Here is an 11,615-nt window from a genome sequence, read left to right as displayed (position 1 = left end):
GGGGTTCGGTGTCCGGTCCTCTTAAGTCTAGGGAAGCTCAGTGCTGGGCTTCCGTGCACGGGTCCCCACAATTCCCGGGGAGGCTCGGGGCTGGGGTTCGGTACACGGGCGCAGGCGGGGGTGCAGAAAGTGAGCCTCGCTGCCTTCACTTCGGACCGACCCTTGGCGGTGAGCTCTGGCCCTGGCTACTTGGCTGGTCGCGTTAGTCACGTCTGCGGTTGTTAGGTTCTTGGCAGGGTTTTGAGGAAAATTAGTTGTGCCCACACAGGGAGTGATTCCGAAGGACTCGCCGATGGTGGGCTTTAAGATAACGTGGAACTTGTCTACATGTCTCCCTTGCGTGTAGTCATGCATGGCTGCTCTGTTCAAGTCTGTTAACCTTTTGCTCATGTGTAACTTTCCCTTCTGCCGTGTGCACTCTGAGAAGGTTGTAAGTCTCAATTCACCACTTCCGTCTCGTTGTATTATTTGGGGTTTATGCCAGTTTCTACGCCACTCTACTCAGCCAGATTTGCTGCGCTTCGTGATGTGTGGTGTTCGTTGATGTTGCGTCCTGTCTCTTCGCTTCTAACAGTGGACAGCTCAATGGCTGACTTTAGGAGGGGTGGTGCTTGCTTGCCTTTAAATAGGATGTTGGTAGAGTTCCCAGATTAGTAGAATGCACCTTGCCCACTTAACTAGCTGCAGTGAAAAGGTTGGATTGTTAACTATTGCCTTTCAGGTTCCCGTCGTAACTTAAAGGGAAACTGTCACAATGTCCGGAGCCCTTGATGTCCTGCAGATGAAGGAGGAGGATGTCCTCAAATTCCTCGCGGCAGGAACCCACTTAGGTGGCACCAACCTTGACTTCCAGATGGAACAGTACATCTACAAAAGGAAAAGTGATGGTCAGTCATTGCTTAAAAATTTTGACCCTGCTATTCTGAGAGGCAGTACTGGCTGAGGCAAATTCTTCATATCTAAGATCTCTGTCTGAGAGAGCTCTTGGCTAAAAAATGAAATTGGACCCCTAGTCTGGAAATAAGTTTCAAAACTTGAGTGAAAGAGTTCTGGTTATGGGGAAGAAGGATTCCAGTGGGCAAGTAAGACAGTCACTTGACTATGGAATTTGGGTTGGGCTGTGAAAGGAGGTGAGTGTCTTAGGCTGGGTCCTCTAGAGAAGTGAACCAGTGAAGGGCACACACACGTGTATATGTGTATATACAGAGAGATTATCTCAAGGAAATGGCTCACATGGTTGTGGAGGCTGTAAGTCCCAAGTCGGTGGGTCAGGCATTAGGTTGTGGCTTCTGACTCGTGTAGCTCCAGGGGCTGACAAAGCCAAGATCCACAGGTAAGATGGCAGAACTGGAGATCAGGTGCTGACGAGCTGAATGCAGGATCCGGAGCAGAGCCAGAGCCTGAGAGCTTTGCCAGAAAGTCCACTTACACTGGATGCAGGCCATACCTCCAGGGAGACTCCCGATCAGCTGATGGGCTGCTCATAGCAGATCTCATCGTGGAGGTGATGGCATAACTGCTAGACCACAGAGAATCATGGCCCAGCCAGGCCGACACACAGCCATAACAGTCACAGTGAGGAAGCTCGCGGAGTTCCTGGTTTCCTTGGTTTTAAATCTCTCTTAACGACTTCTACTTTGTAGGTACTGATTACATGTTTGTTGAACTGAATTCTGACAGGAAAGTAGGGCAAGAGGTGGGAATAAACTTAATTTGGCCTGCAAGGATCGAAAAGGGAATGTAGATTGCCATGAGAATGTGGATGGTTGGTGATGGCTGTTCTTTAGCTTAGAGGTAGATGTAAGGGTTTAAGCCTGGGAGTGGCGTTCTGTAAAGGAGTTTTAGATTGAATCTGGCATCAGGGCAGATGATCAGAGGAGTAGCAAGAGGCCAGGAAGTGGGTAAGAACTGGTGTGAATTGTGATGGGGGCGGTGAGAGCTGCACACTATTAAAGCTCAGGGTGGAGGCCAGTCTTGGCCAGTGAACTTCTGAGTGTCGGAAGTGTGCTATATCAACGGCAGGATTTTCGCTAACACCAGTAGAGCTTGCCTCTATGACTGGAGTTTGATAGTACTCGCTGCCACATGTGCTCTGCTGTTAGAAGAACGTCCGTTTGCAAAGCCAGGTCAGCTGTTACAGTACCTTCTGCCCATGTCTAGGCATCTACATCATAAACCTGAAGAGGACGTGGGAGAAGCTTCTGTTGGCAGCTCGGGCCATTGTTGCCATTGAAAACCCGGCTGATGTCAGCGTCATATCCTCCAGGAATACCGGCCAGGTCTGTGGAACAGCATTCCGAGTTTTTTTGTTATAAAAATAATAAAGTTCATACACATTTTGGGGTGTATAGAAAAGGATAAGAAAATAAAAACGACCCAAAATTCCATTGTTATTAGGAGTCTTAAATTTGTCTGAACCATAGAAATTCCCTGTATTTGACATACCAGTTTCATGCAGTTCAACCTAACAGATAGATGTTGACATGCTAACGATAGGTTGAGGTTTCTGTTTTGATATTTAAAAGGATGAAAAGCTGGGTCAAGAAGTAGTTGTCAGCTGCAGGTTGTTTCAGAATCTTCTCAGATCCAAGTCTCATTAAGGGAAGTTTTTTTATTAAGAATCTTTGACAATTTAACTGACATATTTTGTTTTTAAAAATAACTAGCAAGGTAAAGTTATTTGCCCCATTACCTTTTTGACAATTCTCCCTTTTGTTTTTCCACTGAGGTGTTGGTGGATTTTTTGAAAATTGACTTATAATAGCTCTAATAAGGTTATTCATTCACCCCATTCTAATTTTGTTAAACATATTTGACTGTTGGTTTTTGACGGAGATTTAAAGATTATGTCGTAAGACTGGTTCTGTTTTAATGTTTACGTTGGCAGTATAACTAGTTCCCACGAATTTAAGATGAAGTGTTCGGTATCGGGTTGCGTAGAGGCTGGCTTGTGATGTGGAACCCTCACTGTGTGGTGTGCATGGTAGAGGAAGGACAGTTTAATTACTGCTGTAGAATGAAGTGACCGCTCAGCTTTCCTCAGCAGAGGTTTAGTGAGCATCTGATGGGCAAGGTGGTGTTGCTAGGTGCTTCAGGGGATACACGAAATTCAATTGATGAGTTCCGTGGAGGAAAAGGAAAGGGTAGAGAAAGCTGGGTACGCACTGCGTTGTGTAGGAGGGTATGTGAGTAAAGTTGAGCAGAGGCCTGGAGTGCTCGCGAGGTGCCACGTACTGTTCTGTGCTTTCTGTAATTTTCATAACCCTGTGAGGAACTTAGAGGCAAATAAATAGCCTCTCCAAGTTACTCACAAAGTGGCCTACGTGGTATGGGAAACCAGACAGTCCGGCTCTGGAGCTTCCAGAAGTGAGGAAGTGACCACAGGAAATAGGGAGAGGGGATGGCATTCGGGGGAGAGGGCCTAGAGTTGGGGGCATATGTGCTTAATTGGATGCTTTCACATTTGAAGAAGGGATATTTGAGGGTTCAGACTAGACAGACTGCTTCACGTAATTGCAGAGCTGGGGCACGCTGTCATGGGGAGGGTTCCTGTGAAACTGGAGTACTGCTAACTCGATGTTCTTAATTCAAGCGGGCGGTGCTGAAGTTTGCTGCTGCTACTGGAGCCACTCCCATTGCCGGGCGCTTCACTCCTGGAACCTTCACTAACCAGATCCAGGCAGCCTTCCGGGAGCCGCGTCTTCTGGTGGTGACCGACCCCAGGGCTGACCACCAGCCTCTCACAGAGGCGTCTTACGTGAACCTGCCCACCATTGCTCTGTGTAACACGGACTCTCCTCTGCGCTACGTGGACATTGCCGTCCCGTGCAACAACAAGGTAACGGCTGCCCCGGCTGGTGGCTGCGAGCTGTGGGACTAGCTGCGTGTCCCTGTGCACATTGTTAGAGCTTGGAGTTGAGGCTGTTGGCCGGCCCATGAACTCGCAAGTGTAGGTAGTGTGCTACATGATGGGCAAGTTTCTCGCTAACACCACAAGGGTCTTTGGCCCAGTGAGTGGAGTTTGATAGTAATCCTTGCTACAAGTGTAATTCTAATGTGTGAGAGTTTTGAGGAGAGATGAAAACGTTTTGAAAAACAGCCAGTGTTTTTTCTGCCTTTCTTGTTTCCTGCTGTACTTAGGCCTGTCGGGCATGGGCCTCTGTTTGCAGACCAACCTGATGACTCCTCCTGTAAGGTGGTTTAAAAGGGGAGATTGTGTGGTTCAGACTGTGCGTTTGTAACTGGTCTCAACACCCTGGTTGCACATAGGAAATGCCTGAGGAGATACACAGTTTTTAATACCAACATCCAGGTTACCCACCGCCACCCCCAGGATTTCATTTAGTTGTCTGGGGTGGGGCCTTGACACGAATTATTTTAAAAATTTCCGATTCCAGTGTGCCATCAAGGTTGAGAACCACTGGTTTATAGAATTCTCTTTCTTGCTATAAGCACTTTGAAAGCAAGACTTGTCTATTTTCTCGGTGCCAAGGGACACACTCCTTGTGGGGGCAAGTTAGATGAATGGGGAAATGCTGTTGGAGGTGTCCCTTCAGTAACCTAGACTCTTGTAGGGAGCGCACTCGGTTGGTCTGATGTGGTGGATGCTGGCCCGGGAAGTCCTGCGCATGCGTGGCACCATTTCCCGGGAGCACCCGTGGGAGGTCATGCCTGACCTCTACTTCTACAGAGATCCTGAAGAGGTGAGCTGCATTTGGGCTTGTGGGCGCCTGAGCCTGGGGACGCCTTGGCCTGGTGCTTCTTGGAAATAAAATTGGTCAGTACCTATAAGCTGTTTCTTTTTAAAAAACCAGATTGAAAAGGAAGAGCAGGCGGCTGCTGAAAAGGCTGTGACCAAGGAAGAATTTCAGGGTGAATGGACTGCTCCTGCTCCTGAATTTACAGCTGCTCAACCTGAGGTGGCAGACTGGTCCGAGGGCGTGCAGGTGCCCTCTGTGCCCATTCAGCAGTTCCCTACTGGTGTGTATCTGTGTGGTTCCCTAGTGGTGTGTGTCTGTGTGGTTCCCTTCTGGTGTGTGTCTGTGTGGTTCCCTTCTGGTGTGTGTCTGTGTGGTTCCCTTCTGGTGTGTGTCAGGATTCAAGTGTGCCAAGCTTGTAATCTTCTAGCTTTAATCATCCCCATGGCCTGAACTAACGTGAAGATGTTCTCGTTCCAGCAGGCTACAGCTGTACTTATTAAATTCGGGTGCTTTTGAAACGGGCTGGCCTTGGTCTAGCTTTGTCTTTGAAATGTGTGTCTGATGAGAAATACAAGGCAGGTTGCTTCTGGGGGATAGGATGAGGAAAATACTGCAACAGCTGATGGCTTTTACTTTGTTTTTTAAACAGAAGACTGGAGTGCTCAGCCTGCAACTGAAGACTGGTCGGCAGCCCCCACGGCTCAGGCCACCGAGTGGGTGGGAACCACCACCGAGTGGTCTTAAGCTGCCCTTGCACAGTGTGATCTTAGAGAACAGCAGTGAGGTTGACGGAAATAAACATCGATTTCTAAAGGTTGTGTTTGTTTATTTCTTATTCCGGATAAGATGTCTGGAGGTTGTAGGTGCCCTGAAGCTCCCTGCAAGATGCGTTGCGTTTCACTGTAAGGACTGTCCGTGTTCTGAAGATGGACGTGTGAGTGGCTTCACAGACGTGGACACGGGCAGTAGCCCCAGAATGGTTTCCACAGTTGAGTTGTGATGTGACTGACACGTGGAGGGAAGGGCTCCCGCATCCCACTTGTGTCATACGTCCCTCGAAGATCGTTGTGGTTCTCTACCAGCTTAACTGGGTGTGAGTTTTTTCATTACTGAATCCAGATCTGAGGCTCAAATATGAGGTTAATTTTAGAAAATATGGAAAGCTCTCTTCTGCCTACTCCATCTTACTGATGGCTTTGTATGGTAGCAGGAAGTTTGCCTTCAGTCCAAGCAGTACCGAATGGCCTGCAGTGTGCTGATCTGGGGGTGGGGGTCCCACTAACCCTGCTGGCACTGCGCTGGGATCCCCAGTAGAGGATTTGCTTCCTTGGGGACAAGTTCACAGAAGGCTACCAGTTAGCTGGAATGGGATCGATAAAGCTTTGGCCTCAACAGCAGTGGGTTGTGTTCCGGTCGTGTTCCGCAAGGCTATGGCTAGTTTTTCAGAAGGGGCTCCCTGGCCTGGTAACTCGGCTGTTTACGTTTTGCGCTGGCAAGCTCTGTATGGTCCAGATTTGAGAGGAAATAGGTTTTGAACAGCAGCCCTGCCGTTCAGTTCTGTGGCTTGAGTGACTCCAGGCCCTGCCCACCTCATGCCACAGTCCTTAGGGACTTTCCCAGCTTGTCTGCAGGCTCTGGAAAGGATGTGTATAAAGTTCATACATTGCTGTGTGGTGCTCTCCACTTTTGGCCTTCGCCTTTCCATTCTTAGAAATGCTGGTGCTCCCTCCTAGGCTCGTTTCACAATGGCTCCTGACCTGTAGTTTGAAAAGCAGACTAACAGAGAATGGAGAAATTCCATGGAATCCAGTCTTTGAAGGGCCCGAGTAATTTACAGAACACAAAATCATTTCCTCTTGTGAATTCTTACAACCTGTGTCCCTGTGACTGCATTCCCGGGGCCCCGCCCAGCAGTACCGAGGTGAAGGGTCTGCAGCTTGTCCAACAGCTTCAAGTCCTACCTTGCACTCTAAGGCTTGGAGGGGTGGGGTGCCTCAGTGGACCTGCAGTGGCCCCTGTGGCCGCAGGTGGCATCAGCGAACCCGCCCGAGCTCCTGCAAAAGGACAGGGAAGTGGGGAAGGCTGGGAGGGACTGGACGACTACGGGGTGTGGGTACAAAGCTCTGGCAGCAGGCTGTGCAGGGAGCTGTCCAGGGAAGGAGGAGCAGGAGAAGACTTGGTGAGAAACCACCCCTGGCCTGTCAGGTCTGACTCCAACCTGGCAGCCGCTGACCCCTCCAGGGCTACCCAGCGCACCCCCTTCCCACGTTTCAAGCTCCTTGCCGCGCATCCTCTTATCATCCTGCTGTCTGGCAATCCCATAGTGGTCCCACAGATGGCATCCTTTTTCTAGTCTAGGTTTGGAGGGATGCTACCTCCGGTTGGGGCTGGTTGGGGCTGGTTCGTTTCCAGCATAGCGGGAGCTGGGAGATGGTAGGTCAGGAGCTTCTCACATTGCACTCCCCACTCACCTGAGTGGAAACCCTGGTGGCGCAGTGGTTGAGTGCTACGGCTGCTCACCAAAAGGTCAGCAGTTCGAATCCACCAGGCGCTCCTTGGAAACCCGGTGCGGCGGTTCTACTCTGTCCTGTGGGGTCACCTTGAGTCGGAATCGACTTGACGGCAACAGGTCTGGTTTTTTACTCACCTGGGTACACCCTCTGCAGCCACTTTTCGTCCAGTTAAATCCCATCTCCCTGTCTGCTGAGCTGCCCCCCACAGGAGTCACCGCCCCCTGCGGGACCCGGCGGCGGCCCCACGACCGCGGCCAGCCAGCGCCCTCTACCGGCGCGAACCGGAACGGCCCTCTAGCGTCCGCGCTCCGTCCGGGCTTTCCGCTCGCGGGCCTGGCGGTGCGCACGGAGGGCAGCTCAGGACGCGGCCGAACCTAACTCTCGATTAATCGCTGCCGCCTCCAGGGGCTCTCCACCCCGCAGCCTGCCGCTGGCTACTCCCCTGCACCCCACTGACATTGAAAGAAAGCCTTCCTTGGAGTTGGTTCCAAATCATGGGGACCCCGTTGCCATGAGCGCCCCGAATCTTTCCCGGAACTGCAGCGTCGCAGAGGCCTTTGCTGTTGAAACCACTGTGCAAAGAGCCAGTCTCTCAAACGCTGGTGTTGGGAGGAAGACGAGTTTATTTCGCAGGCTAGCAAGTGGGAACTCAGAGGTATGGACCTCGGATGGAGTTCCTCCATCTGAGGAAGCATTTACATTTTATAGGTTTGGGGATTATACATATTAATATAGGGGCGGAGGGAGGCAGGTGGGCAGGATCAGGAAGTTCGACATATTCGTGGTTTCTATGGATTATTTATTACAGGGCGGGGCTAAGACTTGGCATGAAGGGACCCTGGGGACTGTTTGCTTTTGAGACGGGCTCGGCTACTGCCGCTGACGTGTGTGCGGTGATTTTGGTTCTTGACATGAGTCTTTTCGTTCCTTGGCAGGAGTTCTCCTGTGTGATCGAGCACGCGTGGCCCCCGGGGTCGTCTGTCCATCATCTTTGTCCGTTCGGCGCACGCCTGGCCATTCTGAGCTGGTTAGGTCTGGGTCCCTCGGGGGCTCTCCGGAGAGTCTGCAAAACAGCTTAGAGGAAGTGAGTGACGTGGTGGGGCGGTGACTGCGAGGGGCCTGATAACTGTGGGTACTAATTAATTAGGTGTCCTCCGCCTCTAGTGTCCCCTAAGACTGTGACCTACGAGAAGCCGTCTTTCCCCTCTTCCTCCTCGGCAAGGGCTCTCCCTTCCTGCCCCTTATCTGGCCTAAGCAAGCAGCCTTGCTTCTTTCCTCAGCCCCTCCCTGTCCGCACAGGACCCCCGTCCACACAGGACCTCTGTCCACACAGGACCCCCATCTGCACAGGACCTCCCTGTCCGCACAGGACCCCCGTCGGCACAGGACCTCCCTCTCCACACAGGACCCCTGTCTGCGCAGGACCTCCCTGTCCACACAGGACCCCCGTCCGCACAGGACCTCTGTCCACACAGGACCTACCTGTCCGCACAGGACGCCCCTGTCTGCCCAGGACCCCCGTCCGCACAGGACCTCCCTGTCCGCACAGGACCCCCATCTGCACAGGACCCCAGTCCACACAGGACCTACCTGTCCGCACAGGACCCCCGTCCGCACAGGACCTCCCTGTCCGCACAGGACCCCCATCTGCACAGGACCCCAGTCCACACAGGACCTCCCTGTCCGCACAGGACCCCCCTGTCTGCACAGGACCCCCGTCCGCACAGGACCTCCCTGTCCACAGAGGACCTCTGTCCACACAGGAGCTGGTTTCCCAGAGTTTTAACTCATTCAATTCCGTTGTCCTGCCTGATCTTGGGAATTCAGGTTGATGTGAGTATCACATGGCGTAAGATTTTGCTTGCAGCTTCCAGCTCTTGATGTGCTTCTTGAGACTTTGTCTTCTAAGCATATAAAGCAAACCAAATCCACTGCTGTCGAGTCAATTCCGACTCGTAGTGACCCTATAGGGCAGGGTAGAACAGCCCCATAGGGTTTCTGTAAATCTTCAGGGAAGCAGACTGCCATGTCTTTCTCCCACAGAGCAGCTGGTGGGTTCAAACTGCTGACCTTTCAGTTAGCGGCCAAGTGCTTAACCACTGCGCCACCAGGGCTCCTTCTAAGCATATAGAAACTCTGAATCTCATACAGAACTTTGAAGAATCCCCGCCTTCTTTCCTGGTTTCCTGTGTACTTAGGGGCCCCTCCTTTCATAGGATTCTGGAAAATAGGCAGAATTTTCTAGATTGTCCCAAATACAAGGGCAAATCAGAGCATCCCCGTTGAAATCAGCCTAACGCAGGACCTGTCACTTGGTAGATAATAGTAAGTATTTCGTGGCATCAGCAGTTAAGCACTTGGCTGCTAACCAAGAGGTTGGCAGTTCAAACCCACTCAGCCACTCCATGGAAGGAAGTCCTGACAATCTGCTCAGTGTGGGAGAAGTGAGGCTGCCTTCCCAGAGTCACTCAGCTGCTTGGTGGCAGGATGGGGACTGGTACCTGCTTTTTTGAAAAAAGTGCAAGGCTTTCTGTGTGTGACGGTTAAGGCCGTGTGTCAGTTTGGCTGGGCCATGATTCTGAGTGTTTTGGCAGTTGTATGATGTGATCACTTCCCTGTTGAGATTTGATATGTGATCACCCCCATGATGGGATCTGCTGTGAGTAGCCAGTCAGTTGAAAGGGAGTTTCCTTGGGTGTGTGGCCTGCATTGAATATAAGTGGACTTTCTGGCAAGGCTTGTGGGCTTTTGCTGGTTCTGGATCCTGCAGCTGGCTCCTGTTCATCTGACCTCCTGTTCTTGGGACTTAAGCTAGCAGCTTATCTGTGGTCTTGCTTGTCGATCTTGGGATTCATCGATCTTCGCAGCCTGTGAGCAAGAGCCCTGCTCTCTGACCTGCCGATCTTGGGTTTGCCAGCTCCTGCACCTATATGAATCAGCAGAAGCCCCCAGCCTGACCCACGGACGTGGGATGTTCCAGTCTCTACAACCACATGAGCCACTTCCTTGATATAAATCTCTCTCTCTATGTATTTATACACTTCACTGGTTTTACTTCTCTAGAGAACCCAGCCTGAGACACTGTTTGTCACACTCCCAGGCATGGATGATCTGATGGAGGCTCATTCATCTTTCCCTACACTATGGCTTCAGACGGCAGCTGACAGAGCATGGGAAAAGGTCTCTAAAAAATCATATCCGTGTCCAGCTGCAGGGTTAGAGCAGACGTTGTCAAGGCCTGAACAACCTCTGGTTACACCTGCTCCCTGGCCTACTCAGCTGGGCCCGGACACTCGCAGGTTCTCTTGAGAACACATCAGGGCAATTGCTGGTCTCTTTTTACCTCCTTGGCTCTGCTTGTTTCCCATCCCGCCTCCCCCCACCCTCTCACTTGCCTGCTAATCGCATTTGGGCTCCTTAAGATAATAATTTTAAAGAGGGGACAAGGATTGCAAAAATGAAAGCCTATGGCTTAGGACTTATACAGTAGTTATTGATTCAATCATTTATTTAGCCCAGAACTATGCACCGGGAACCCACAATGGTCCAAACACTGTGCTGGTTGATGGGGCAATAACAGTCAGAATTCAGTAGTTTTGGGTAATAAACTGCCTTTGCTCGGCTGAGAAACTAAATTCTCCATGTAACCAATAGAGAACGTCATAATTTTTCTCCGCTCACCTCTCCAAGCTCGTTTCACTACCGTTCCACTGAAGTCCTGCAGTCTAGGCATGCAGATGCCTGCAGTCCTGCTCTTGTTCCCTTCCAAACCTTCAGCGGTCCTGTTTCCTCTTTTCCTCTGCACACCCTCCTTCCCCTACTTCTGTTTTCCCATACAGCAGCTATTCCCACTTTTCCTGGGAGAGGGAGAGAACCTATTTTTGCTTATTTATTTAAAAATATATTTCACCAGAAGGTTGGCAGTTCAAACCTACCCAGAGGCACCTCAGAAGACAGGCCTGGTGATTTACTTCTGAAAGGTCACAGCCTTGAAAGCCCTGTGCAGCAGTTCTATTCTGCACACGTGGGGTCACCGTGAGTCAGAGTGGACTCAGTGCCTACTGAAAGCAACCTCCTTGGTTTACATGATAACGCATTAATGATTGTTGCTGGGTCGGTAACTCCAACTGGCATTATGAGAAAGAGAACACCTGCAGTTTATCTGCAATTGTGAAATTACAAATTGCCATAGGACTTTGCTTCTGTTTCAAATTTAGAAATATCTAAGGAGAGGGTAAACAAAAAGGAAGCCTCTTCTGCCCCTGATTTAAAATAAAAATGTTTTTGCTCCGCTGTGTGAATTCCCGAACAATATTTGGCATTCTGCAGGCAGCTGAGAGAGGTGGCCACGCTTTGTTCGGGGAGCTGGGGGATAACAGGATCCAGAGGGTCTTAAGGCTTC

At 50.8% G+C, this 11,615-nt stretch overlaps 1 protein-coding gene and 2 non-coding genes across 3 annotated transcripts; all 3 read left to right on the top strand.

Annotated features, from left to right (window-relative positions):
• The first annotated feature begins 547 nt into the window (after positions 1-547).
• Positions 548-5,513, top strand: RPSA (ribosomal protein SA). The gene is made up of 6 exons (XM_004377310.3): positions 548-887; positions 2,161-2,279; positions 3,593-3,838; positions 4,575-4,703; positions 4,815-4,980; positions 5,350-5,513. The coding sequence occupies exons 1-6, from the start codon at positions 755-757 to the stop codon at positions 5,442-5,444; spliced, it is 888 nt and encodes a 295-aa protein (XP_004377367.1). The 5' UTR covers positions 548-754; the 3' UTR covers positions 5,445-5,513.
• Positions 1,939-2,089, top strand: LOC111820767 (small nucleolar RNA SNORA62/SNORA6 family). The gene has a single exon (XR_002824289.1). It is a non-coding gene; the product is annotated as a small nucleolar RNA SNORA62/SNORA6 family (small nucleolar RNA).
• Positions 3,892-4,045, top strand: LOC111820766 (small nucleolar RNA SNORA62/SNORA6 family). Its single transcript, XR_002824288.1, has one exon. It is a non-coding gene; the product is annotated as a small nucleolar RNA SNORA62/SNORA6 family (small nucleolar RNA).
• Positions 5,514-11,615: the final 6,102 nt, after the last annotated feature.

Source organism: Trichechus manatus, unplaced genomic scaffold, assembly GCF_000243295.1.
Source record: "Trichechus manatus latirostris isolate Lorelei unplaced genomic scaffold, TriManLat1.0 scaffold00049, whole genome shotgun sequence".
NCBI classification, from domain to species: Eukaryota; Metazoa; Chordata; class Mammalia; order Sirenia; family Trichechidae; genus Trichechus; species Trichechus manatus.
Note: the sequence above shows the minus strand (reverse complement) of the source record. Positions and strands in the feature narration are given on the sequence as shown.